This window comes from Hyla sarda, chromosome 3 (genome assembly GCF_029499605.1).
Source record: "Hyla sarda isolate aHylSar1 chromosome 3, aHylSar1.hap1, whole genome shotgun sequence".
Classification (NCBI taxonomy): Eukaryota; Metazoa; Chordata; class Amphibia; order Anura; family Hylidae; genus Hyla; species Hyla sarda.
Genome location: NC_079191.1, coordinates 94,085,565 through 94,111,198, shown reverse-complemented (window position 1 = coordinate 94,111,198; position 25,634 = coordinate 94,085,565). Strand labels below are relative to the sequence as shown.

General features: G+C 41.3%; 1 protein-coding gene across 5 annotated transcripts in view; it reads right to left on the bottom strand.

Moving 5' to 3' along the window:
- Window positions 1-21,744, bottom strand: part of KLHL30 (kelch like family member 30) — a 36,726-nt gene extending 14,982 nt beyond the window's left edge. The window contains exons 1-6 of one of the 5 annotated variants that reach the window (XM_056564653.1): window positions 21,643-21,679; window positions 19,004-19,044; window positions 16,636-16,718; window positions 4,454-5,274; window positions 2,536-2,692; window positions 1,679-1,765 (exon numbers count right to left, since the gene is read on the bottom strand). In XM_056564653.1, coding sequence (XP_056420628.1) covers window positions 1,679-1,765; window positions 2,536-2,692; window positions 4,454-5,227 — 1,018 coding nt within the window. In that variant the 5' untranslated portion in view covers window positions 5,228-5,274; window positions 16,636-16,718; window positions 19,004-19,044; window positions 21,643-21,679. Of the gene's footprint in view, window positions 1-1,678; window positions 1,766-2,535; window positions 2,693-4,453; window positions 5,275-10,062; window positions 10,345-13,187; window positions 13,297-16,635; window positions 16,719-19,003; window positions 19,045-21,642 lie in introns of those variants that run through there. The other 4 variants (XM_056564651.1, XM_056564654.1, XM_056564650.1 and 1 more) reach the window with 4 other exon arrangements.
- Window positions 21,745-25,634: the final 3,890 nt, after the last annotated feature.

Here is a 25,634-nt window from a genome sequence, read left to right as displayed (position 1 = left end):
CTGAGTACAGATAATGGAGTAGATGTGACCTGCAGTCCTATGTAACACCACAGATAACACAGTGATCACTCTCTGAGTACAGATAATGTAGTAGATGTGACCTGCGGTCCTATGTAACACCACAGATAACACAGTGATAACTCTCTGAGTACAGATAATGTAGTAGATGTGACCTGCAGTCCTATGTAACACCACAGATAACACAGTGATAACTCTCTGAGTACAGATAATGTAGTAGATGTGACCTGCAGTCCTATGTAATACCACAGATAACACAGTGTAAACAGGGTGCCTCCAGCTGTTGCTAAACTCCCAGCATGCCTGGACAGTCAGTGGCTGTCCGGTAATACTAGGGAGTTGTTTTGTAACAGCTGGAGGCTCCGTTTAGGAAACAGTGCCGTACCAGACGTTTTTAATTTTTATTGGGGAGGGGAGGGGGGCTGTGTAGGGGTATGTGTATATGTAGTGTTTTTTACTTTTTATTTTGTGTTAGTGTAGTGTAATGTAGTGTTTTTAGGATACAGTCACACGGGCGGGGGTTCACAGTAGTTTCCCGCTGAGAGTTTGAGCTGCAGCACAAAATTTGCTTCAGCTACAAACACACTGTAAGCCCCTCCCCATGTGAATGTACCCTGTACATTCACATTATGGGAGAGGGGGGGGGATGCAGCGAGTTGCATGCAGGGAGTTGTAGTTTAGCAACAGCTGGAGGCACAATGGTTGCGAAACACTGAGAGTTTGTTGCCTAACTCAGTGTTTCACAACCAGGGTGCCTCCAGCTGTTGCAAAACTACAACTCCCAGCAGGCATGGTCTGTCAGTGCATGCTGGGAGTTGTAGTTTTGCAACAGCTGGAGACACACTGTTTGGGAAACACTGCTGTCTGATCTTATATCATAACTTTTAAACTAGTCTAAAATGCAGTTAAATATAATGAAATAACAGTGGTGACATTACTTACACAAATCAGCAGTTTTTCCTCACTAGGTAAAAGTAACTCCCCCACCATCTTCGCTTTACAGGGCAGCAGAAAATCGCAATGCGAAAAGCAACTGGCAAAGATCCAGGAAATGATCTCCTTTCTCGTATGATGTCATAGCGCGCATGCGCAGATGAGTGAAATTTCACAATAGCGAAATTTCGCAATAGCAAAATTTTGCAATGCCGAAATTTCGCAACTGAAAAAAACCTCACGAATATCACGAATATTCGAATTTCAGGAATATGGGATGAATATTCGTCCTCATATTCGCGAAATATCGCGAATTCGAATATGGCATATTCCGCTCATCACTATTTCTACCTTGATATTGCTCTGTATTTTCGCTCAGTCAGATTCACAGGCTGGGAAGGGACATTCCCCAGCAGGCGTGACATCATCTGAAGCCATACAGGGGAGAACTTCCTCCCTCACTCTGCTACACACAGCCCAGAGCAGATGAGCCATGATTGGCTAAGGCAACACACACTCCCTTCAGCACTCCAGACTGCATTTCCTGATTTTGGACTTCTGCCAGGCCAGCAGGAGTCCAAAGTCTGTGCAAGGGGGGGGGGGGGGGGTGTGCTCTGGACAAATAGGGAGACACCTAGTGGCAGCTTTTTTAAACACAAAACATAGAATAGAAAAAATAAATATTAATGATAGTTCCCATTTAAGTACACATGTTGTCTGTACTCACCGGTGATGTAAACATCATTATTTAGTGATGTGATCGAGAATCCCCATTTATTATAATCTGGAAAATCTGGCAGTGACATCCATATTTCTGTCAAAAATGTAAGAAAAGAGTATGTCAGAAGATATTAAATAATATATTGCATATTTTTTTACATCTCCTGATATTTGAAATGAGTGATATTTGCAGTATTATATTATGATAATTTATGTTTTCAATTTGTGTGTATATCTTCATATAGTAATGTAATGCATTGTAATGAGTCATCTAACAGTCAGTGATTGAATTCTTGATAATAATAATAAAAATTATTTGGATGTTTAGATGAGTCCTACAGTGCCACAAATGTTTCCTCTTAAAACAATGTTAACCCAATGATAAGGAGCAGTTAACGACACTGATTTATGAGATAACGTACTAAAAGCACATACGAGCCCAAATAGAGGGTCATTATGGCCTCTACTTAGTCCATACACTATGATGGATGTCATACATTAGGATCCATCACCCAAAGAGACCCATTTTAAACAATTTATACAACAAAGTATACATTTTTTACTACAATTAAACATATTTTTGCCTACTAAAAGCTGTCAGTGAATTCATGTAATGGACAACTGTGATGGATGCTATACATTGGTACATGTCTATAATAGAGTCCCAATGTAAAAAATAAAATTAAATAATTTTAACAAAGACTTTATGTTACTTGATACCCTTGGATGAAATAGTGGGAAACTTGCTAAATTTATAGCAAAAGGGTGAGAGCAGTAGCCCCGCTGGTTTAGGAATTGGTGAAGAGAATGGGAGTTATGGCTTTATAATGACTTTATAATAATCCAATGTTAGATTTAACTCACTGGTTTTGGGATTGTAAAAAGCAAAGTTTGGATATGTCCTAGGAGGTTCATCATCATCTTCATCCTCATCATCTTCTTCCTCCAAAACCTTTCCTCCCACCACTACCAACACTTGCTGAAGAGATACTGATGTCTGCTCAGTATGGCCCTTTGTCACCTGAAGACAAAAAACACTGAATGAAAATAGGCTTCCTCCCATAATATCTTACTAAAATATTCCCATTCAACTTTGTCTATAATCCTTTGCAACTTTTCAATGGTCCAGCTATAATTACCAGTGTTAACACGAGTAACAAAAGAGTCATAGTTGTGAGAGGTGACACACATTTGAAAGGTGACAGACGTGAGAAATGTGACACGAGGTGTAACTGATAACTGGCAGCGGGTGAGAAGAGATATAGCCATAGAGATTAGTCAAGTGTCTGATGATAGCCTTGACAGGTGATATGGGTCATAGAAGTAACACGGCTGGAGCAGGTGATCCTGGTACATGGACAGCTCAGGTGTGGGGGCTGACACTGATGAGAAATGACTCTTCATTACAACCCTGTACAGGATAACACGCTAGTGAAAGGTGACAAAGAAGCCAGGGGTTATAATGGATGTAAGAGTTACATGTAAAACTTCTCGGAGAGGAAATGACCTAGGGCAGGGGTGGAAGACAGGTCATGTCTATGATACCACAGGTGATGTGGAGGCTGGAGACACCTATTACTTCAGTCATGGTGACTCTTAAAAGGAATCATTAGACTAGACTGAACAACAGTGTAAACTTAGACTAGAAAGTCTAAGAATGTGCAAGATTTTTAACAGTGGCGCCGTCATGCCCCCTCTCATTGACCTGCATTGAGGGGGCGTCACCATGATGTCACGAGGGGCGGAGCCGACCCCACAGCGCGAAAACAATGTTCAGAACATTTACTTCTGAACGCTTTCCAGTGGAGTACCCCTTTAAGACACACCCCTTTTTGTCAATGCCACACCCACTTTCTTGTACCCATTACCCCTCGTCAAGCATGGGGCTTATCTTTTTTCTTTTTGTTTTTAAATTTTCCCCCCAATATTTTTCTTTTTACTCTGTTTTTATTTTGTTTATTTCTCAGTTTTTCTTTCTTTGATCAATTAGGCAGCCAACTTGTCTGTGCTGTGAACAGCAGTCTAAAGATTTACTTTAGAACAGCAGCACTGGATATGAGGAAACTACGAAAATGAGCCAGTAGCTTTTATGATGTTAGGGTTTGGATCACTGCAAGAAAGAGAAGGAAGTGAGCTGGCACCATTGCCTATTGTGAGTGGTGGATCCTGTGTTATCTGCTTCTAATAGGTGTTTATTTTATTGTGATGGGAAGACTGCTTATCCTGCCCCCAGTGTACACAGAAGCACAAACAGAAAAGTAATCTATAAGTATCGCCTATTGTAGGTACTCAGCAGCAAGTGTAATATATTTTAGGATTTTTTTTTAAATATACATAGAGAAAAAAAACGTACTAATTTTAGTAAGTCAAATGCTTAACAAAAGACTGTGCACTAATATCATATAGAAGTTTCAGTTATATGGTTCCATAAAACCTTAGAGCTGTGCCGAGCATAACTGCGCGCTCCATTGTTATTTTCCCTATATATGTAACTAAGAAGAATATCTACGACCAATGGTTCCCGGCAGAATGCCATATAGCAGCACACAGAGTCCCTGTAACTCCACATACAGAGACCTTATGTGTTGTCATGGAGCCGCCTGCACACCACCAAACTTAGGATCTATGTTATGGTTTGTTCATATGACAAATTGAAGAAGTTGGAAATTCTGCCTTAAAATGTGCATGGAATCTGCATCTGAAAGCTATGTGCTATCATTTCTGGTATGCCTAGCCAACTGAGATCTATTTGAGTCTCTATTTGGTAAAACTGGTAGAATACCTGCCCAATGTTCCTGCTGACCAGTGCTCGACATGTTTCTGATTCACTGATGAGTGGCTCAGCATCCATGAGTTCTTGCAGGTAGTGATCAGTCAAGCTTGATAACCTTGCCATACTAAGTAGCTCTGGAAGGTACTGAGCCCTGTTTTCCACATCTTGCCTGACCCACATTAAAACTGCCTGTGCCCGACTCTGTTCTTCTTTCATTTGCAGCAGCGGATCCCCTAAGTAATGAAGCAGGCGCTCAGGGGGCAAAAGTCGAAATTCTTCTTCTTGAGATACAGCCTCAAAGTTCTCTTGTAGGAAAGACCAGGCTTTTGCAGTCACTTCAGGGCAGCCATGGGTTTCACCAAATTCCCATATCCCTAAGCAATTGGTGGCATCCATCTGTTGCTGCAAGTACCGGATACAAACTTTGCGCACTGCAGGGAATTGAAGTTGGTTGGAAATACGAATAAGTCCTTCTACATTGCCTTGGTTAATGGTGAGGCGACCAGTGTACGAGAAATTTATTAAGGTCTCCAAGAAATCTGGATCCACATCTTTGATTTCCACATGGGCAGAAATGCTTTCTTGGAAATTCCCAGTGAACATGGCATGGAAATATTGGCTGCAAAGAGCCAGCACAGCACGATGGCATGGAAACTCCCGTCCTAGAACTCTCAACGTAACATCAGAGAGCTGTGGATTAAACCTCAGGGACTGTAGACCTGCTAGAATGGAATCTGAATGGGAAGGGAGACAGAATTCCAGGTCATCAATGTTCCTCACCATCCTTTCCTCTGAGGAGTCTTCACAATAGGATGCTCATGGATCAATAGCTTAAAAGAAAACAAAACATGTCATATTTATTTTGGACTAAATTTGTGAACAGCAGTAGCCAAGTAAACATGGTAGAATATAACAATAAGAATTATAATAATAATGATAACCATTAGGATTATTATTAACCTCAGTTGAACATACTGTATATATCACATAGGTTATGATTCCTTTTTACTACACCTTATTTTCGCAGTCAAAGCCAACAGCAGGAAGGAGTAGTATAAGCCCTTCTCATTCCTTATAAATCCATTGGCTTTGGCTTCATAAACTTGCAGCTCTGTGCTTAGCAAGGAGGTTGTACGTTCTTACCGTATATAAGTGGGTGTTATCCCACACTCCAAAATATACTGAAGAAACTGAGGCAGGTTCTCACCACCCACTGGTAAAAATTACAATGGAACCAGCAAAGGCCCCACAGTTCCTGCGTGACCTGCTTCTATACTGCATAGGCTTTTTAATGTTAGGTGGACTCCATTACTGACATCATGTGCAATGTCAATGAAATACTGTACATAATGGTCCTGATTTACTAAAAATAAAGTGTAATTTTCTTTGTGGGTTTTGTTTCCCGACAGGTATTTTAGTAAATATGTTGGGAGTTTAAAAAAAATTCAGGAACACGCCCCCTTTTTCTGTTTTTTTAAGTGAAATGGAGAGTTGGTTGTTTTTTTTTTTAATTTGTGGCGCAATGCGACACATTTGTGGCGCAATGCGACACATTTTGCCGCACAACCCGACAAAACAAGTCGGATTTACAATAGTAAATCAGGACCAATATGTTAGATTAATTCCCAGAAAACCCATTTAATTTTAGGTTAGGGCTAAACAAGGACTTTTGCCATGTAATTCAAGCTGATGTTGTCCCATGACAACTTTATATCTTACCATACATGCTGTTTTTGCTCAAGAAACAACTATTTTTGAATGAGGTTTGCATAAACAACACCAATCAGATTTGGGAGATACTGCCAAATTCTGGATTGTCGGCGACAACCTATTCAAATGAATGAGCAGCCATAATTCATGATCATGTTTAGGGAATCTGTCAAATATTTGCTGTAAATTAACTGCAGACACAGGTGGATAGATGTTTAGTTATAAAAGCAAACTTTGAGAATTCAGGTAGAAGAAACAGACATGGTCGCACATCTACATATTGTATATTGATCTAATTGCTTCTCAGCATAAATTCAAAAACTAACAGGTTGTTAGTATACATTTTGATCAAAAGGTACAAGCCCACTCGCCACGTCAAGGCCACCTAATTTGAGTGGGTCCCTAACATCCCTAGCATAAAATGGCGTAGCACTGAGCAGCGACCACCACCGCTGCGACACCAGTGCCCACAGGGGGAACGACCCACTGGCAGAGCAGCCCCAATGCCACTCAAACCAGTCCATGGATCGCACCTCCCCACAGACACGGCGCCACGGCAGCAACGGACACCGCACAGCACCACACCAGTGTGAACAGGGTGCAAAAGCTCACTTACCATGCACTCCCAGTCAGACTGGGAGGCTGCTATGAAAGAAATGGCCCTTATGTAGCTAACTACTACTAATATAAGGTTGGGCTGAGGGGGTGGGGAAGAGTGCAGACACATGTTAAAACAAAAAAAAGGAGGGGATAGAAAACACAATGTGAATTCAGGTAGAAGCAACAGACATGGTCGAACATCTACATATTGTATATTGATCGATTGCTTCTCAGCATAAATTCAAAAACTAACAGGTTGTTAGTATACATTTTGATCAAAAGGTGCAAGCCCACTCGCACATCAAGGCCACCTAATTTTAGTGGATCCCTAACGTCCTTAGCATAAAATGGCATAGCACTGGGCGCTCAGCCCAACCCTACATAAGTAGTAGTTAGCTACACAAGCAGCCTCCCAGTCTGACTGGGAGTGCATGGTAAGTGAGCCATTACACCTTGTTCACACTGGTGTGGTGCTGTGCGGTGTCCGTTGCTGCCGTGGTGCAGTGTCTGTGGGGAGGTGCGACCCATGGACTGGTTTGAGTGGCATTGGGGCCGCTCTGCCAGTGGGTCCTTCCCCCTGTGGGCACTGGTGTCGCGGCGGTGGTGGTCGCCACCCAGTGCTACGCCATTTTATTCTAGGGACGTTAGGGACCCACTCAAATTAGGTGGCCTTGACGTGGAGAGTGGGCTTGTACCTTTTGATCAAAATGTATACTAACAACCTGTTAGTTTTAGAATTTATGCTGAGAAGCAATTAGATCAAAATGCAATATGTAGATGTGCGACCATGCCTGTTTATTTTACCTGAATTCACATTGTGTTTTCTATCCCCTCCTTTTTTTTTTTTTTAAACATGTGTCTACACTCTGCCCCACCCCCTCAGCCCAACCCTATATAAGTAGTAGTTAGCTACATAAGGGCCTTTTATTTCCTAGCAGCCTCCCAGTCTGACTGGGAGCGCATGGTAAGTGAGCTTTAACACCCTGTTCACACTGGTTTGGTGCTGTGCGGCATCAGTTGCTGCCGTGGCGCCATGTCTGTGGGGAGGTGCGGCCCATGGACTGGTTTGAGTGGCATTGGGGCCACTCTGCCAGTGGGTCGTTCCCCCTGTGGGCACTGGTGTCGCAGCGGTGGTGGTCGCCGCCCAGTGCTACGCCATTTTATGCTAGGTACGTTAGGGACCCACTCAAATTAGGTGGCCTTGACGTGGCGAGTGGGCTTGTACCTTTTGATCAAAATGTATTCTAACAACCTGTTAGTTTTTGAATTTATGCTGAGAAGCAATTAGATCAAAATGCAATATGTAGATGTGCGACCATGTCTGTTTCTTCTACCTGAATTCTAAAAGCAAACTTTACCTTTCCTGGAGCTGAGAATGTTAGCCAAACATATAAAATTGCCTTTTTAATTTCTCAACCAAGTGTCATGCAGGTGGGGCCTAGCTGCTCGAGGCATGGCATGCCCCCTTACTTGCCCTCACCTGGGGACAAGAGAGGAGGCATGCTACACTGTGGCATTTGAGCAGCTCTGCCTCCACTCCTGGAAACTTGACTGAGAAATAAAAAGTCAATTTTATAAGTTTGGTAACCACCATCAGCATCAGGAAAGGTAGTTTTATTTTTCACCCTACCAGCTATCCAAAGGTGACAGTAGCTCTTAGCTCTTGGCCTTCCATTATATAATATTGGAGCACATTATTCACATGTAATCAGTATAAAATGAGAATATTTATGTCTTATTCATAATTTTGTACATTTACAGTTCATTGTACTATTGGTGCAGTCAGGATTTGAGACCACCATATATTGTAGGGCTGGTTCTAGTCTTTACAGCCCAGTTAACTGAAATCATAATCACATGAAATGTCATCGCTATCAGTTTAATTCTGGTCCTCACAGTCACTTCCCTGGCATCTAGTCCAACAACCTTTCCAGCACTGCTAATTTTAGATAACCAAAAAGGAAAGAAGTAAAGTATAAATCTGTTATAATAATGGTGTCACTGATACTCTTTCCCAACCCAGGCCTATTGGATAAGCAAAAGTTTATTCTGGTGAACCTATACTTATCTAAGAAGAAAGTGGGTTATCAACAGTTCCATAATACACATTTGTAGTCTCAATTTCTCTCTTTATAATAGGGAGCAATTTGGTTAATAATAAAAGAAAGATACTTCTAAAAATACTGGTATGTCCATACTATGATGCTAAAATTTATCTTTGAAGCTATTAACATCTGCAAATAAAGTATGTGTGTATTTGATCCCCTTTCAATCAGATCGATTTCTGGCTCCCAGGTGTCTTTTTATACAGGTAATGAGCTAAGATTAAGAGCACGCTCTCAAAAGAAGTGCTCCCAATCTCACTTTATCATATAAAGCCACCTGTCCACAGAAGCAATCTGTCAGATTCCTATAGATGAGAAGGTCGTGTAGAGGTGGGAAGGGTGCTGGAAAAAATACTGAGCCTGAGATATTTGTCCTGCAGATGCTAGAGAGATGAGCTTTGGTTGTAAGAATTTGTAAGGGTAGCCTGAGCTGGATGGAGAAGAAAGGGAAAAAGAATGACTGAGACCAGAGAACATGTCACCTGTGAGTTCCTGGATGTAAGTGTAATCACTTATATAGTTTACAGATCCTGTGTACAGATGGTATTTACCATCTATATGGGCATTTAAGGGGGATACTAGTCTGCGTAGAGTGGTTTTACTCTCTAATAGTAGAGTGCCTAATGGTAATGTATGTGCCTGATGTGCAGGAATTATTTGGCTTTTGTATACTGGTATTATTGATAATGCAGGCCTGTGTATAGTAGTTTTTACTCAGTAACGGTATGGTGATATTATCCAGTCATTATTTGATTGTAATGGTAGTGGTCAAGGTTTGGTGGTATAATTTGGCCCTTGTATACTGGTATTGAATGGTAATTTTGGTCTTGGTACTGGGTATGTTCAGTAACAGTATGATGATAATATGTATGGTGATGAAATTTGCTCCTTGTATAGTGGTAAGTGTGTGACTATTCTTTGGAGTTATGTAGCATTATCATATGTAGTAAATAATCTTAAACCTATGTTATTTATATACATATACCTGCATAATTGGGGAATCTGCAGGAAAAGTTGAATCCCTAGCAAACCATAGCTGCTGAGGACTTTGCTATAGTCTGTTTTGGGGTCTGTATTTTTCTGGAATGAAAGGCAGGTTGCTAGTAAATCCTTTCATTCCTTTCCTGGCCAGTTTAGGTTTTGAGTTGGGCCCAAATCAGCACCGGTGCTGAAGATAGCTGGTTACTGGTGTAACGGCCTTACCTTAACGGCTGAGTAGTGGATCTGCTGTCCTGTATGAACAAAGACTGAACCGTACCAGGGAGCGGAGTTTAAAGTGCCACTGGTTTTCACCAGAGCCCGCTGCAAAGCGGGATGGACTTGCTGCGGCAGGCGGCACCCAGGTCGCTACCCCTGGCACGAATCGTTCACACAGGTTGCCAAGATGAAACTTGGCACAGATGATGAGGCGTAGTCAGACGAAGCACGGGTCAGGAGGCAGGCAGCAAGGAAGCGTAGTCAGGTCACAGGCACAAGGTCAGAAGTCTGGCGGCAAAGGAGCATAGTCAGGTCACGAGCACAAGGTCAGGAGGTAGGCGACAACGGAGCAAGGTCAGGTCACAAGCAGGAGGTCTGGAACACTGATTAGGCACACACAAGATAACACTTTCTCTAAGGCACAAGCACAAAGATTCAGCACAATAATAAGGAGGTGCCGGACTAATATAAGGTCCGCCAAACAGCAGACCAATTATGGGCGTACTGGCCCTTTAAATCTAGAAGTGTCGGCGCGTATGCGTCCTAAGGAGAGGGGATGTGTGTGCCGGCGATGTGCAAGAGGAGAAGGACTGGGGAGAGAGAGGTAAGGGGATGCCCGGGACTGAACGGCCGGAGCGTTACTAATAGCAACGCCCGAAACACGTGTGCAGGAGCATCCGGCACCGCGAGTCCCAGGGTTGCATACAGCAGGGAGGAGGGAGCGCTCATGGCCAGAAAGAATGGCCGGAGCGCTGCCCTTAATAACTGGGCTTTAAAACAAGGTATAACCTGTTCCTCTGATGGGAGTTGGAGTCCTGATGTCTGCAGCTTCAAAAGGGGAGCATTTTGAATAGTGTGAGTAACACATTTAATGACTGTTTTATTCAGTGTCTGGTAGTAAACCACTTGTTTAGTTAAAGGGGTTATCTAAAAATAGAAAAACAGAGCACATTTCTTTCAAGAACCGCTCCTTGTCTGTCTCTAGGTTGGGTGCTGTTCTGCAGCTCAATTCCAAGTGAATGGAGCCAAGTTGTAATATCACGCACAACCTGGAGACAGATGTGAAGCTGTTTTCGAAAGAAATTAGTGCTTTTCTATTCCTGGATAACCCCTAAAGGGTCTATTCACATGTACAGTATTCTGCACAGATTTGATGCGCAGGATTTAAAGCTGTGTTCAGTTTACATTGAAATCTGTAGCAGAAAATCCTGCGCATCAAATCTGCACAGAATACTGTACATGTGAATAGACCATTAACCCCTTAAGGACCAGGCCATTTTTCACTGTAGGACCAGAGCGTTTTTTGCACATCTGACCACTTTCACTTTAAGAATTGATAACTCTGGGATGCTTTTACCTTTCATTCTGATTCCGAGATAGTTTTTTCGTGACATATTCTACTTTATGTTAGTGGTAAAATTTTGTCGATACTTGCATCATTTCTTGGTGAAAAATTCCAAAATTTGAGGAAAAAAATGAAAATTTTGCTCTCTGCTTTTATGGAAAATAGATATTCCAAATAAATTATATTTTGATTCACAAACACAATATGTCTACTTTATGTTTGCATCATAAAGTTGACATGTTTTTACTTTTGGAAGACATCAGAGGGCTTCAAAGTATAGCAGCAATTTTCCAATTTTTCACAAAATTTTCAAAATCAGAATTTTTCAGGGACCAGTTCAGGTTTGAAGTGGATTTGAGGAGCCTTCATATTAGAAATACCCCACAAATGACCACAGTATAAAAACTGCACCCCTCAAAGTATTCAAAATGACATTCAGTAAGTGTGTTAACCCTTTAGGTGTTTCACAGGAATAGCAGCAAAGTGAAGGAGAAAATTCTAAATCTTAATTTTTTCCACTCGCATGTAGACCCAGTTTTTGAATTTTTACAACGGGTAAAAGGAAAAAAATTGTCTCAAAATTTTTAACCCAATTTCTCTCGAGTAAGGAAATACCTCATATGTGTATGTCAAGTGTTCAGCGGGCGCAGTAGACTGCTCAGAAAGGAAGGAGCGACAATGGGACTTTGGAGAGTGAGTTTTTCTGAAATGTTTTTTGGGGGGGCATGTTACATTTAGGAAGCCCCTATGGTGCCAGGACAGCAAAAACCTCCCCACACGGCATACTATTTTGGAAACTACACCCCTTAAGGAACGTAACAAGGGGTCCAATGAGCCTTAACACCCCACAGGTGTCTGACGACTTTTCGTTAAAGTTGGATGCGTAAATAAATAAAAAATTTCACAAAAATGCTGGTTTTCCCCCAAATTTTACTTTTTTTTACAAGGGATAATAGGAGAAAATGCCCCCAAAAATGTGTAACCCCATCTCTTCTGAGTATGTAATTACCCCATGTGTGGACGTCAAGTGCACTGCGGGCGCACTACAGGGCCCAGAAGAGAAGGAGTCACATTTGTATTTTGGAAAGCAAATTTTTCTGAAATAGTTTGTGGGGGGCATGTCACATTTAGGAAGCCCCTATGGTGCCAGGACAGCAACCCCCCCCCCCCCCACATGGCATACTATTTTGGAAACTACACCCCTTAAGGAACGTAACAAGGGGTACAGTGAGCTTTAGCACCCCACAGGTGTTTGATGACTTTTCGTTAAAGTTGGATGTGTAAATGAATTTTTTTTTCACAAAAATGCTGGTTTCCCCCCAAATTTTACTTTTTTTACAAGTGGTAATAGGAGAAATTGCCCCCCAAAATTTGTAACCCCATCTCTTCTGAGTATGGAAATACCCCATGTGTGGACGTCAAGTGCACTGCGGGCGCACTACAATGCTCAGAAGAGAAGGAGTCACATTTGCAATTTTTTTTTTGGGGGGGGGGGGCATGTCGCATTTAGGAAACCCCTATGGTGCCAGAACAGCAAAAAAAAAAACCCACATGGCATACTATTTTGGAAACTACACCCCTCAAGGAACATAACAAGGGGTACAGTGAGTCTTAACACCCCACAGGTGTTTGATAAATTTTCATTAAGTGGGATGTGAAAAGGAAAAAATTAATTTTTTTACACTAAAATGCTGGGGTTACCCCAAATTTTTCATTTTTACAAGTGGTAAAAGGAGAAAATATCATCGTAAATTTGTAGATACATTTATTTGGAGTAAGGACATACCTCATATCTTGATGTAAGCAGCGCTGAGGGTGCACACCAGGTTTTGGAGGAGCAGGAGGGCAGTCAGGGTCCTTGAGCATTTGTATTGCTGCCTATGGAGCCAGAACAGCGGGACCCCCCCTCAAGGAGCATTACATGGGGTAAATAACTGGGGTACACTAAATAACTAAAATGGGGTACAGTGGGACATAAAATTATAAAACAGATTATGTTCCCAGAATGATGACCCAGAGCATAGCCAAAACCAAAAAATATGCCTACCCCAAACCCTATGCTCTGAATCATCATTCTGGGAATGTGATGTAACCTGTTGCTTCAAATGCACACCCTGCTCAGGTGGAGAGAGAGCGCTGCGCATTTGAGGCAACATAAAAAAGTCATTATGATAGTAACTCATGACCCATTTTTGGAAAAAATACCCCCCAGAGGTCTTATCAGGTTGTTTTTTTTTATAAAATAGTTTTTTGGACAATTTAGTGGTTTTATCGGGTTGAAATTTGCAATGTACTCTGGACTTGGTACATTGGGGTCAAATTATGGAAAATTAAAAGGAAAAGGGAAAATTTAGTACTGCATGGAAGTGTGATACAGTTTTTAATGTAGAGGCCTGGATGATCGGGGCAAGTGTCACATTGAGTGGTGGTGTCCTTTCGAATCCCCCTCCTGTAACACACTCTGCGTGTTATACGCCGATAAATACGGTATCAGGTAGTGGTGCTGGCTATTTTTCTTTTTGTGTTTTTGTACAACATAGGGGGAACGGCACCCTCTGTAGCTGTGCACCCCTCCCCTTTTTCACAGGAGATGTTTTAATTTGGATTGATAATGGATCCAGCATGTCACCCAGTCAGAGGCTATATGCCCAGCAGAGGTGAGTGGATACGAGCGATAGGCTCAGAATTTGTGTTAGGGTCCCATCCTAAATGAGGCCACCTCCACGTGGTGGATGGGTGGGACACGTTTTGATCAAAAGGTGTGCTGACAGCCTCCATTTTTTTTTACCAATGTGTGCTGCTGCAACCTTCTTTGTCTATATATATATATATATATATATATATATATATATATATATAATTTGGCTTATGTGCGACAAATTTATAAAAAATGGCACATAGACTTTTATAAATTTAGCAAAAATGAAAAATTACCTCAGAACTTGTAGGATGTCACTTTTCTAAGGCAAGGCAGAGGTGGTATAAATTTGCGTTTATGTGTGCACATTATTTTTGCGCCTTTAATGCGCAGCTATTAAATTTCATCCACTGCATAGTCAAGAACGAAGCACTGCATTTTACAGTAAAGTTGTCTATTTTGAAACTGCGCAAAATTCTTTCACTATATGGTTATATGATAGTGTGCACATATTGTAAATGCAGGGGTCAAACTAGCCCCTCTGCTGGATGAGGTGAACTATACATATATACATCCATATACATGAAAAAGTTTTTTTTTGCTTTGTTTATTATTCTATGTACTTATTTTTTCTTTACTATCGAAAAATATCTGTTTTAAAGAAAAATTCTTTAATAAATAAACTGTTAAAAAAAAATGTTGCTTGCCAGATAACCCCTTTAACTTATGCTGTGATAACTGTAGGTAGCTTAAGCTGTATAAATGTACTGATGGATGGAGAGGCATCAGTACATTAGGGGGTATATTTCACACAGCTTTGCAGGTTGTAACAGTATCCCCAAAACAAAAAAAAATGCTGCTTTAATGATAACACCGGGTTAAGGAATTGCATTGTGCTTTTTAAAGTACGTCTCCTTTTAAAACTCCATCAAGAATAAAAAAAAAAATCTGTGGTGTATAAACTCTGCACATTGCCTCCATTTTCAGTGTCCATGCTGCTTAGCGACATTAGATTAATTACTAATGAGAAAACCGGGGCCTTTGTTACCCGGTGCTGCGAATCTCTCGGATCACAACCTCTTCTCACAGTTACCTGCGCTTTGTCTGTATAGTTTTATGCACTGATAATCCCTTCTCAGTTAATGAGTAGAAGATTCTCATGAATGTTTCATGTCTCCTATTCAGCACTGCTCCATATTCTGAAGCTGGGAGTAGTTAGGATAAAGTATTGTATTTACTGTAATATATTATTTGGTTCCATGGTGTTCACATCCATACTTTACATAAAGTTCTGTTCATACTGCTATCACGGTTTCTATCAATAAAAACAATGATGGCAATGCCAGATCCATTACATGACAGAAAACAGTGGCTCCCAACAGACCCCAGTGGTTTATATTGGGGTCCACTATTCTAATGGGAAGAATAGCGCAGTATGCTGCATTATTCTTCCCATAAAATCTGATGGCTCTGATAGCTTTACCACATATTTTTCCAACTGCAAAATAATTGTGTCACGTAGAACAGACTACTTCATCAGGCTAGGGTTACACCACAATTTCGGGTGTGATTGAAAACCCACCATTTTGCAAGCTCAGCAATATGGGTTGACTTGCGACACACAAGTGGCTTTGACCTGACAGCCACAAGAAATACATCCGAGATTTTTTCTGTGACTGTTGGGTCAGAGTCGTAGCCAATTGTGTGTTACAACGCAACTCCATCCATGGACTTCATTGATCAATTTTTGGTCGTGCAACCCCTGCCACATCCAGAATTGCAGTGTACCCCCAACTTTAAAAAAATAGTAGTGCCTATGACATGTGTAACTAGATATTACATATAAATACACACAATAGCTATACAGTATGCTATCCCTATATAAGTCATGTCAAATAGTAATAGCTATACATGCAATGTTTCTTAAAGAGCCTACCATAAATGTCCACAGCTAGTTTCCTATGGTGCCATAATGGGCTTAAACATGTATTTATTACAAGTGTAATGTACAGTACTCTTATTGTCATAACATATACTTCTACATATGACATACACACAGGAGTAGACTCAACTTTTTTCCAGCACCCTTTACACCTCTACACAATCTCCCCATCTATAGACCCCCAAATTGTAATAACGCTACCTTGCTGTGTTGTAGCTTTCATAAAACATAAATAAATAAAAAAGCTGGAAGGATTTCTGGATTGGTTGCTATGGGCAACTGCCCACGTAAAGTTTAGATCAATTTACTCCACAGTATCAGATTAGCAGCCTCTGTCAGTAGCTATGGGAAATCGGTTGATGGAAATCTGAATGTGACCGCTGAAGAGCAGCACTGCTCATTACTGCTGTATAATGTCCTCAATGCTACTTTTGCTGCTTCAAAGAATGTGTTATTGGCGAGCAGAATCTCCTCTTCTTTGTGTGTGAAGTGAATGAGAGACATCATAGTAGCTAGTCTATACCCAATAGCTCAGGGGCAACTGAAACTTAGAGATGGAGTCTGCAGACTGGAAAACTGGGGAAGTGTCGAATACAACTACTTATATAATGGCCAGAAAATGAATAAATACCACAGTTAATTGTGAAAAATCACCTGAAATTACAGGTACTCTTTTCAAACAAGGTTATCAGCTGGTGACTTGAATAACCTCAGTCAGTCCTGATTAACCATTGACTCTGGAGATGGAGACAAATAGGTAACTTAATACAACACAGTTTCATGACATATTTAATCATTTCATACTATGTAAGGCAATGAAGCTTGTCTCCATGCTCTTGCTGAGTGATGCCTGCTCCCATCCATTTACTTTGTGTCAGGCTTAATCTGCTTTGATGAGAGAGTGTTAAAAGATGTTCCAGAATGAGGTAGATGTTTTCCGTTTACTAGATAAAGACAAGTGGACCTCTATGTCCCATTCGTGCCTATTCTAGAATGGTACATATAATGTAATTATAATCTGTGGGCTTAAAAGTCATAGAATAAAATGTAGGTTATTAGGTACGTAAGCAGAAATAATCTCAAATTACTAATTCCCAAATGGGGAAATGGAAGGCAGTGAGGAGAAAAACAAATATGTGGCCTAGGGGGATGCGTACAAGGCTTTATTTCCTGTCCATATTACCACCATATATTTAAGGCCACAAAATGGATTAGTGAAAAGGATTGGTGAACAAAACTTTTCCTACATATGGACAAGAAATTTTAGAACATGACAGCTACAGAATCTGACATACTGTAAATAAGCCTAACCCTCACAATCTTACAATTTTGTAAATATTTTAATGTAAGGTAGTGAGTGCTCAACCTGTATCAGTGTTTAATGTTGTGTCCCCCTCAAAATAACTCAACACACAGTCATTAATGTCTAAACCTTGGCAACAAAAGTGAGTACACCCAAAGTAAAATAAAACACAAAATAAATACAAATTGGGCCCAATTAGCCATTTTCCCTCCCTGGTATCACGTGACTCATTAGTGTTTCAAGATCTCTGGTGTGAGTGAGGGGGAGCAGGTGTCTTAAATTTGGTGTAATCGTTCTCACACTCTTTAATACTGGTCACTGGAAGTTCAACATGGTAACTCATGGCAAATAATTCTCTAAGGGTCTGAAAAAAAGAACAAAGACAAGTGTGTCATGCCTAGTCAATCATGGTGGTGGGAGTGTCATGTTCTGGGGCTGCATGAGTGCTGCTGGCACTGGGGAGCTACACTTCATTGGGGGATCCATGAATGCCAACATGTCCTGTGACATACTAAAGCAGATCATAATCCCCACCCTTTTAGAAACTGGGCCGTAGGACAGTATTCCAACATGATAACAACCCCAAATACATCTCAAAGACGACCACTGCCTTGTAAAGAAGCTGAGGGTAAAGGTGATGGACTGTCCAAGCATGTCTCCAGACCTAAACCCTATTGAGAATCTGTGTGTGGGAGTGCAACGTCCACCAGCTCTGTGGCTTAAGGCAGTGCATGAAAATAATGGTGGCTACACAAAATATTGACACTTTGGGCCCAGTTTGGTTTTTTCCATTTATGGGTGTAATCACTTTTGTTGCCAAGGTTTAGATATTAATGGCTGTGTGTGGAGTTATTTTGAGGGGACACCACATTAAACACTGTTATACAGACAGTGCACTTGTGGTGTCCCAGCACCAAAGGCTGTCCTGTTGGCTGCGGATCTCCGTGGGCATGCCTGCTGCTCCTGTATTGGGCCCACTGTAACATTGTTTACTATGTTTCTGCACCTTATTATATTTACTGTATTCACTTTGTTATTTATGTACTGTACATTTAAGAAGGAGATGTAGCATAACCTGGTGACCCTGTCTACCCAATGGGAACCCCTACATTTTCCTGTATATAGTGTAGGGGTAGGAGTTACCCCAGTCTAAGTCTGAGCTGCAGAGTGGAAAAGTGTTGGAAGAAGCGTGTGGTGATTCACAGAGAAGCCTAAAGAAAATCTTTCATTAAATCAGCCCCGCTATTCTGCAAGTGTTCCCCCGTACAGTGGGTGAGTAATACCCTAGCGGTGTTAGTAATTAGACCTTGTCAGAACCCTAGTCAGTGTGAGATATCCTCAAGTCTAAAATCTCAAGTCTATGTAATTCGGTGGGTGAAAAGCACCATAAGTCCCAGCAAGGTGACAGGGCTCACAAGGGTTACACTGCATTCCTTCTACTCTGTTCTGTACTGTGTGAGTTGTACCATCTTCACCTGCCTCAGCAACCCGGCGTCGGTGTATTTCTTGCCCCCATGCCTGGCGCAGGAGAAGCTGTCTCCACCTTGGACTATGTATGGGCTAACAGGGCCCTGGCTTCACGAATTAACAAGTCTACCTTGCACCCCCATGTCACCACACACTCACTACCTTACATTGTAGCAGAGTATCATTTCTTCAGTGTTGTCACATGAAAAGATATACTTAAATATTTACAAAAATCTGAGGGGGTGGACTTACTTATGTGAGATACTGTATGCATCTATGTCTGTATACTGTATCTGCAAAAGAGAATGTTACAGGCAATAAGTATTTATTTAGACCATTGTTTGCCAACTAGGTTGCAAAACTAAAACTTCCAACATGCTGGGACAGCCTTTGGCAGTCTGGGCATGCTGGAAGTTGTAGTTTTGCAACCACCTGGAGGCACACTGGTTGGGAAATACTGATTTAGACATTCAGAATCTCACACTGCCCAGATCTGATCATGGGTGAGATCACCAGAATCAAGGGAATCAGCTAATTTAAAAAATAAATGTTTTCCAGTGGAGTACCCCTTTAATGTATTGTCATTTATTGTATACCTGTTGCTTCAATCCCTGTTCTTATAGACCTTATTGTTAGGGGAGTATGCAAGAGGTGAACCATGTGACTTATCTGCCCAATGGGAATTCTCCAAACCTGCCCCTTATATAGTGTGGTAGGAGTTCAGAGTTCAGAGTTCAGTTCAGACGTAGCGCAGATGTTGCTGAGGTACAGTTTGGAGAAGTCTGAAGTGAGTCTGGGATGTGATTCTGAGGAGGCCTCAAGTCTAATCCTGCAACCACACATCTGCTAAAGAAATAGCCCAGTACCCAGGTGAATGTTAATCCTAGTGGTAAGCACTTAAAGGGGTATTCCGGGCAAAAACATCTTATCCCCTTTCGAAAGGATAGGGGATAAGATGTCTGATCGTGGGGGGGTGCTCGCCACTGGGACCCCCCGCAATCTCCCTGCAGCAGCCCGCATTCTATGCGTAGCGGCGTCTGCAGTTTCGGAAACTGCCGGGCTTCCCGAGACGGGGACGTAACGTCACACCACGCCCCCTCCATTCATGTCTATGGGAGGGGGCGTTGCGGCCGTTTGGATAGGGGATAAGATGTTTTTGGATAGGGGATAAGATGTTTTTGCCCGGAATACCCCTTTAGTCAGTCAAGTTAGTCAAGTCCAAGTCACTAAAGTCAAGCGTGGGTTGCCATCCAGAAAATCAGTCATACACAGCACAATCAACTATAAGTCCCAGCAAGCCGATAAGCTTCCAAGGATCACCCTGCACCTCCCTTTATACCAATATGGGCTGTAACAGATTTTATCATATATCCTGCCTCAGTAAAGTCAGTTTCCCCGTAAACTTGTGTTGGAGTACTTATTGCCTCGTGCCTGGCTTAGAAGAAGCTGGCTCAAACTTGGGTGGTGTACAGGTTAAAAATGCCCTGACGTCAAGTAAGGTTAATTGCACATTACCCTCCTGACACCACACATGCATTGTAATGACAGGTCTCCAGGGAATTGCAACTACAGGCTGCTTTTATTAGGTTGCACAAGGCTAAATGATTCTGATACACATTGCATTATGGAATTACTATAACAATTCATCCAAACAGTCAAATATAGGAACTATTATCACGTGAGATTGTGCCATTTATATTTTTTAGGACCGGGCTGAACAAAAATGCTATACATTGCAATTCCTGCACATTGAAGTCACAGTAGATTGCAGTGTAATAGCATCACTAATAGTAACCAACCTATGGATCACATAAAGTAGCATGTATAGACTGCATATGCAAAAAAAAAATGTATCACTGTTAAAGGGGTTATCCACCATAAGGTAATTTTAGTACGTACCTGTCAGACAGTAATGGACATGCTTAGAAAGGATAAATACTTGTCTTGGGGTTGAATGGCTATGTTGGGAGGTTACCTTAACGCTGTGGCTATCTTTTTGTGTATTGGCTGTTGGAGTCTCACTCTTCAACTACAAATCCCAAAGTCCCTTGTTTGTAAGTGTGAGGTCACTTTCCTCCCTCCCACACATCAGCCACCCCACCCATTGGGCTGCATTCCTTTGAAAAGACCATTGTTTTCTGATCAGGGTGCCTACAGCTGTTACAAAAATACCACCAGTTGAAGATTGATCTCTCTCCCACCCAGCGGTTGCTCCACCAATAGAAGCAGACAGGCTCCCTGTCATCACCTGACTAGTGATGAAATGTCTCGGCAGCACTGCAACCTGGGAAATCCTGAGAAATATTTAAAAATAAATATTGGGGCGAAATTCACAGAAGAATTGCGAGACCATCGTCACACAGGTACAGACACTATATTATGAACTACACTAACTTTACAGCCCCTGTAGCATAATCAAATAAAAAAAAATCCTGGAATACCCCTTTAACCATGTACTTATCATGGTTGCAGATTGAGGCACCTCAACTCTATGTGGAGCCCAGTCCTTAAAAAGAATAGCGCCATCAGCAGGATGCCACAAAGAAAGTTGGCATTTTCTGCAAAACATTTTCTGCCAAACATAGTATCCAGCAACATTAATGTAAAGTAAAACAAAAAAGATGTCAAAATTGCAAGAGAACCAAACTATCTTCTATATGTTATATGGAAGGGTTACGCACAAAATGCTACCAGAAATGGCAACCGTATCTGTGCTGAAAAAACACCACCTGTCAAAATAACCCTTGGCATCTGAAAACAAGCATGACAAGACCTCAACTTCTATGGTAAGTATTACTAGAGAAGAGGTTTCCATAAGAGCACCCCAAGAACTCCTCCATAATAAGTTTCCTTCTATGCATTATTACCTCCCATTGCCACCAATAACTCACCAGATCTGGAGGCACAGGACGGCCGTGTGTATGTTCTGCAGAGTCATACAGTATTTCTAGTACTTCTGAGCTAACAGCTCACTGGGATTATTAATAGATCAGCCACTCAATGGCCGGCCGGCTGGCACATTCCTCACTCTTCTCAGCTGCCCCCTCCCCAGATTTTTAAAGTTGAACAGACACACATACTTCCAGGCATCAAGATAGTCCCAGGGCCATATGGCAACAGGGGAACAAAGTAGTTGAAATATCCTTCAATATTTACACATGGCAGTGCACTTTGTAACTCCTTATAGGCTATAACACTAGGGATGTATTGTAGGTGAATACTTATTATTATAGGTTTGTAGATGGGGCAATACAGTGATCCCTCAACTTACAATGGCCTCAACATACAATAGTTTCAACATACAATACAATGGTCTTTTCTGGACCATTGTAACTTGAAACCAGACTCAACATACAATGCTACAGACAGTCCAGGCCGGAAGAACTGAACAATTAGAATGGACATTCCCAAGAGTACTACTGAAGTGCATGCACTGACTGTCTGGTAGCGCCTCCCTACAATACAGGGAGGTACTACATGTTCTGTATTACTCTTTACCTGTGCCTTTAACTCTTTAGCTGCTCCTTTGGACATAGGTAAGGGCAGCTACATTTTGCATGTACTGTACAGGACCCTGAAGAAGCTCAAAACTCCTGTCCTCTATATAGACCAGACTTTCCCAACCAGGGTGCCTCCAGCGGTTGCAAAACTACAACTCCCAGTATGCCTGAACAGCCTTTGGCTGTCCAGGCATGCTGGGAGGTGTAGTTTTGCAACTGCTGGAGGCACCCTGGATGGGAAACACTGACATAGACAGTGATTACAGCTTCCAGCAGCTCTTTCTTTCTTTTATATGTAAGGATTTGCTTTATCTATATTAGTTATCTGCTTATTTCTATTTAATCCTCACCTTTTCTTATCATTGGATGACATTTTGGGGCTTCAGAACTAATTACTGTATCAGGTTTCTATAGAATTATGGTCTCAACATACAATGGTTTCAACATACAATGGTCGTCCTGGAACCAACTAATATTGTAACTTGAGGGACCACTGTGCTTTCTAAGGTTTATATCTACTTGTACGTATGTCACAGCTTTTTCAGTATTTAGAGTTTTTTTTTCTTCAATATGTTAAAAATGTTAAAAGGCAGGTAAACAATTATAGTTTATTATGTAAGATAAAATATAGAAGTACAAAGAAGTATTATATAGAAGTTTATGATATTTGTAGGGCAATTGTGTAATCAATTTAAATAATATATATAAATCACTTTTCATGACTAGTCACGTGCCAAAGTGACATATCCAGTATAAGAAGTACAGTAGGTCCTAGGAGAACTTGATATTAGAGATGAGCGAACTTACAGTAAATTCGATTCGTCACGAACTTCTCGGCTCGGCAGTTGATAACTTTTCCTGCATAAATTAGTTCAGCTTTCAGGTGCTCCGGTGGGCTGGAAAAGGTGGATACAGTCCTAGGAGACTCTTTCCTAGCAATGTATCCACCTTTTCCAGCCCACCGGAGCACCTGAAAGCTGAACTAATTTATGCAGGAAAAGTCATCAACTGCCGAGCCGAGAAGTTTGTGACAAATCGAATTTACTGTAAGTTCGCTCATCTCTACTTGATATATATAAGCATAAACATTTATAAAAATTATCTTTCTATGCCATATATTGGGGTCTATTATCAGGGCTTCCTCCCACCACCATTAAAGTGGCATTTCATCAGGTTTTTACAGAAAATACATTGGGGGAACTTCATAAAGACCTGTGCTGAGGAAAGGTTGAGCAGTTGCCCGTAGAAACCAATCAGATTGCTTCTTTTATTGTTCAGAGGCCTTTTCAAAAATTAAAGAAGCATCGGGTCAACTTTTCTTCTGCACAAGTTTTGATAAATCTCCCCCATTGCGTCCTATAATAGTAAAATAATTATGCTTTGAATATACTACTCTGATCATTGGCCATTCTCATAGTGCTGTTTTTTTCGTCTACCTTGCTGCCTATGTTTACATAAATTAAAGGGGTTCTCCGGTGGAATTTTTTTAATTTTTTTTTTCAAATCAACTGGCGCCAGAAATTCATACAGATTTGTAAATTACTTCTATTACAAAATCTTAATCCTTCTAGTACAGCTGCCGCACACTACAGAGGAAGTTGAGTAGTTGGTAGATCAGCTTCTGAAAAGTCATGTGACATGAGGAGAGTGTTTTTACAGTTCATGATCTGGCACCTGTTCACTCCAGATTAATCTTTTCTGTCTGACCACAGTGCTCTCTGCTGACATCTCTGTCCATGTCAGGAACTTTCTGAAGCAGAAGAGGTTTGCTATGGCTATTTTCTCCTACTCTGGACAGTTCCTGACATGGACAGAGGTGTCAGCAGAGAGCACTGTAGTCAGACAGAAAATAACAACTCAACTTCCTATCGAGCATACAGCAGCTGATCAGTACTGGAAGGATTAAGATTTTTTTAATAGAAGTAATTTACAAATCTGTTTAACTTTCTGCAGCCAGTTAATATAAAAAAAAAAAATTCCAGTGGAGTACCCCTTTAACCCCTTAAGGACTCATTTGGGCCTTAAAGGGGTACTCCACCCCTAGACATCTTATACCCTATCCAAAGGATAGGGGATAAGATGTCTGATCGCGGGGGTCCCGCCGCTGGGGACCCCCGCAATATAGCATGCGGCACCCACCTGTTTCTTGTCCGGAAGCGCTAAAGGGTCTGGGTCGCGACCACGGGAACGGAAGTCCGTGACGTCACGACCCCGCCCCCTTGTGATGTCATGCCCCGTCCCCTCAATGCAAGTCTATGGGAGGGGGCGTGACGGCCGTCATGGACTTCTGTTCCCGTGGTCGCGACCCAGACCCTCCAGCGCTTCCGGATAAGAAACAGGTGGGTGCCGCATGCTATATTGCGGGGGTCCCCAGCGGCGGGACCCCCACGATCAGACATCTTATCCCCTATCCTTTGGATAGGGGATAAGATGTCTAGGGGTGGAGTACCCCTTTAAGAACTCAGACAATTTTATTTTTCGTTTTTTCCTCATCGCCTTTAAAAAATCATAACTCTTTTATATTTTAATCCACAGACTAGTATGAGGGCTTGTTTTTTGCATGACCAGTTGTCCGTTGTAATGCCATCACTCACTTTACCATAAAATGTATGGCACAACCGAAAAAAACTATTTGTGTGGGGAAATTAAAAAGAAAACCGCAATTTTACTCATTTTGGAAGGTTTTGTTTTCACGCCGTACAATTTATGGTAAAAATGACATGTGTTCTTTATTCTTTGGGTCAATACGATTAAAATGATACCCATGATAACATACTTTTCTATTACTGTTGCACATTTAAAAAATAGCAAACATTTTAACCAAATCAGTAAGTTTAAAATCCCACTATTTTGAAGACCTATAACTTTTTCATTTTTCCATATAAGCGGTGGTATGAGGGCTCATTTTTTTGCGTCGTGATCTGTACTTTTTATTGATACCATATTTTCTTATATAAAACTTTTAATCAATTTTTTATAAATTTTTTTTTGGAATAAAATGTTATAAAAAAGCAGCTATTTTGGCCTTTTTTTTTACATCCACGACGTTCACCGTACGGTATCATTAACATTTTATTTTAATATTTCAGATATTTATGCATGCGGCGATACCAGATATGTATATAAAATATTTTGTTAACACTTTTATTGGGGGTGAAATAGGGAAAATGGGACAATTTAAGTTTTTATTCGGGAGGGATTTTTTCTAATTTTTTTAACTTTATTTTTTTACTTTTATTTTTACACTTTAATAGTCCCCATATAGAACATAGCACTGATCAGGGTTATCGGTCATCTTCGGCTCTGGTCTGCGGGAAGGCAGATCAGAGCAGAAGATGCCGGGAAGGCAGCGGAGGCAGGTGAGAGGACCTCCGTCTGCCGTG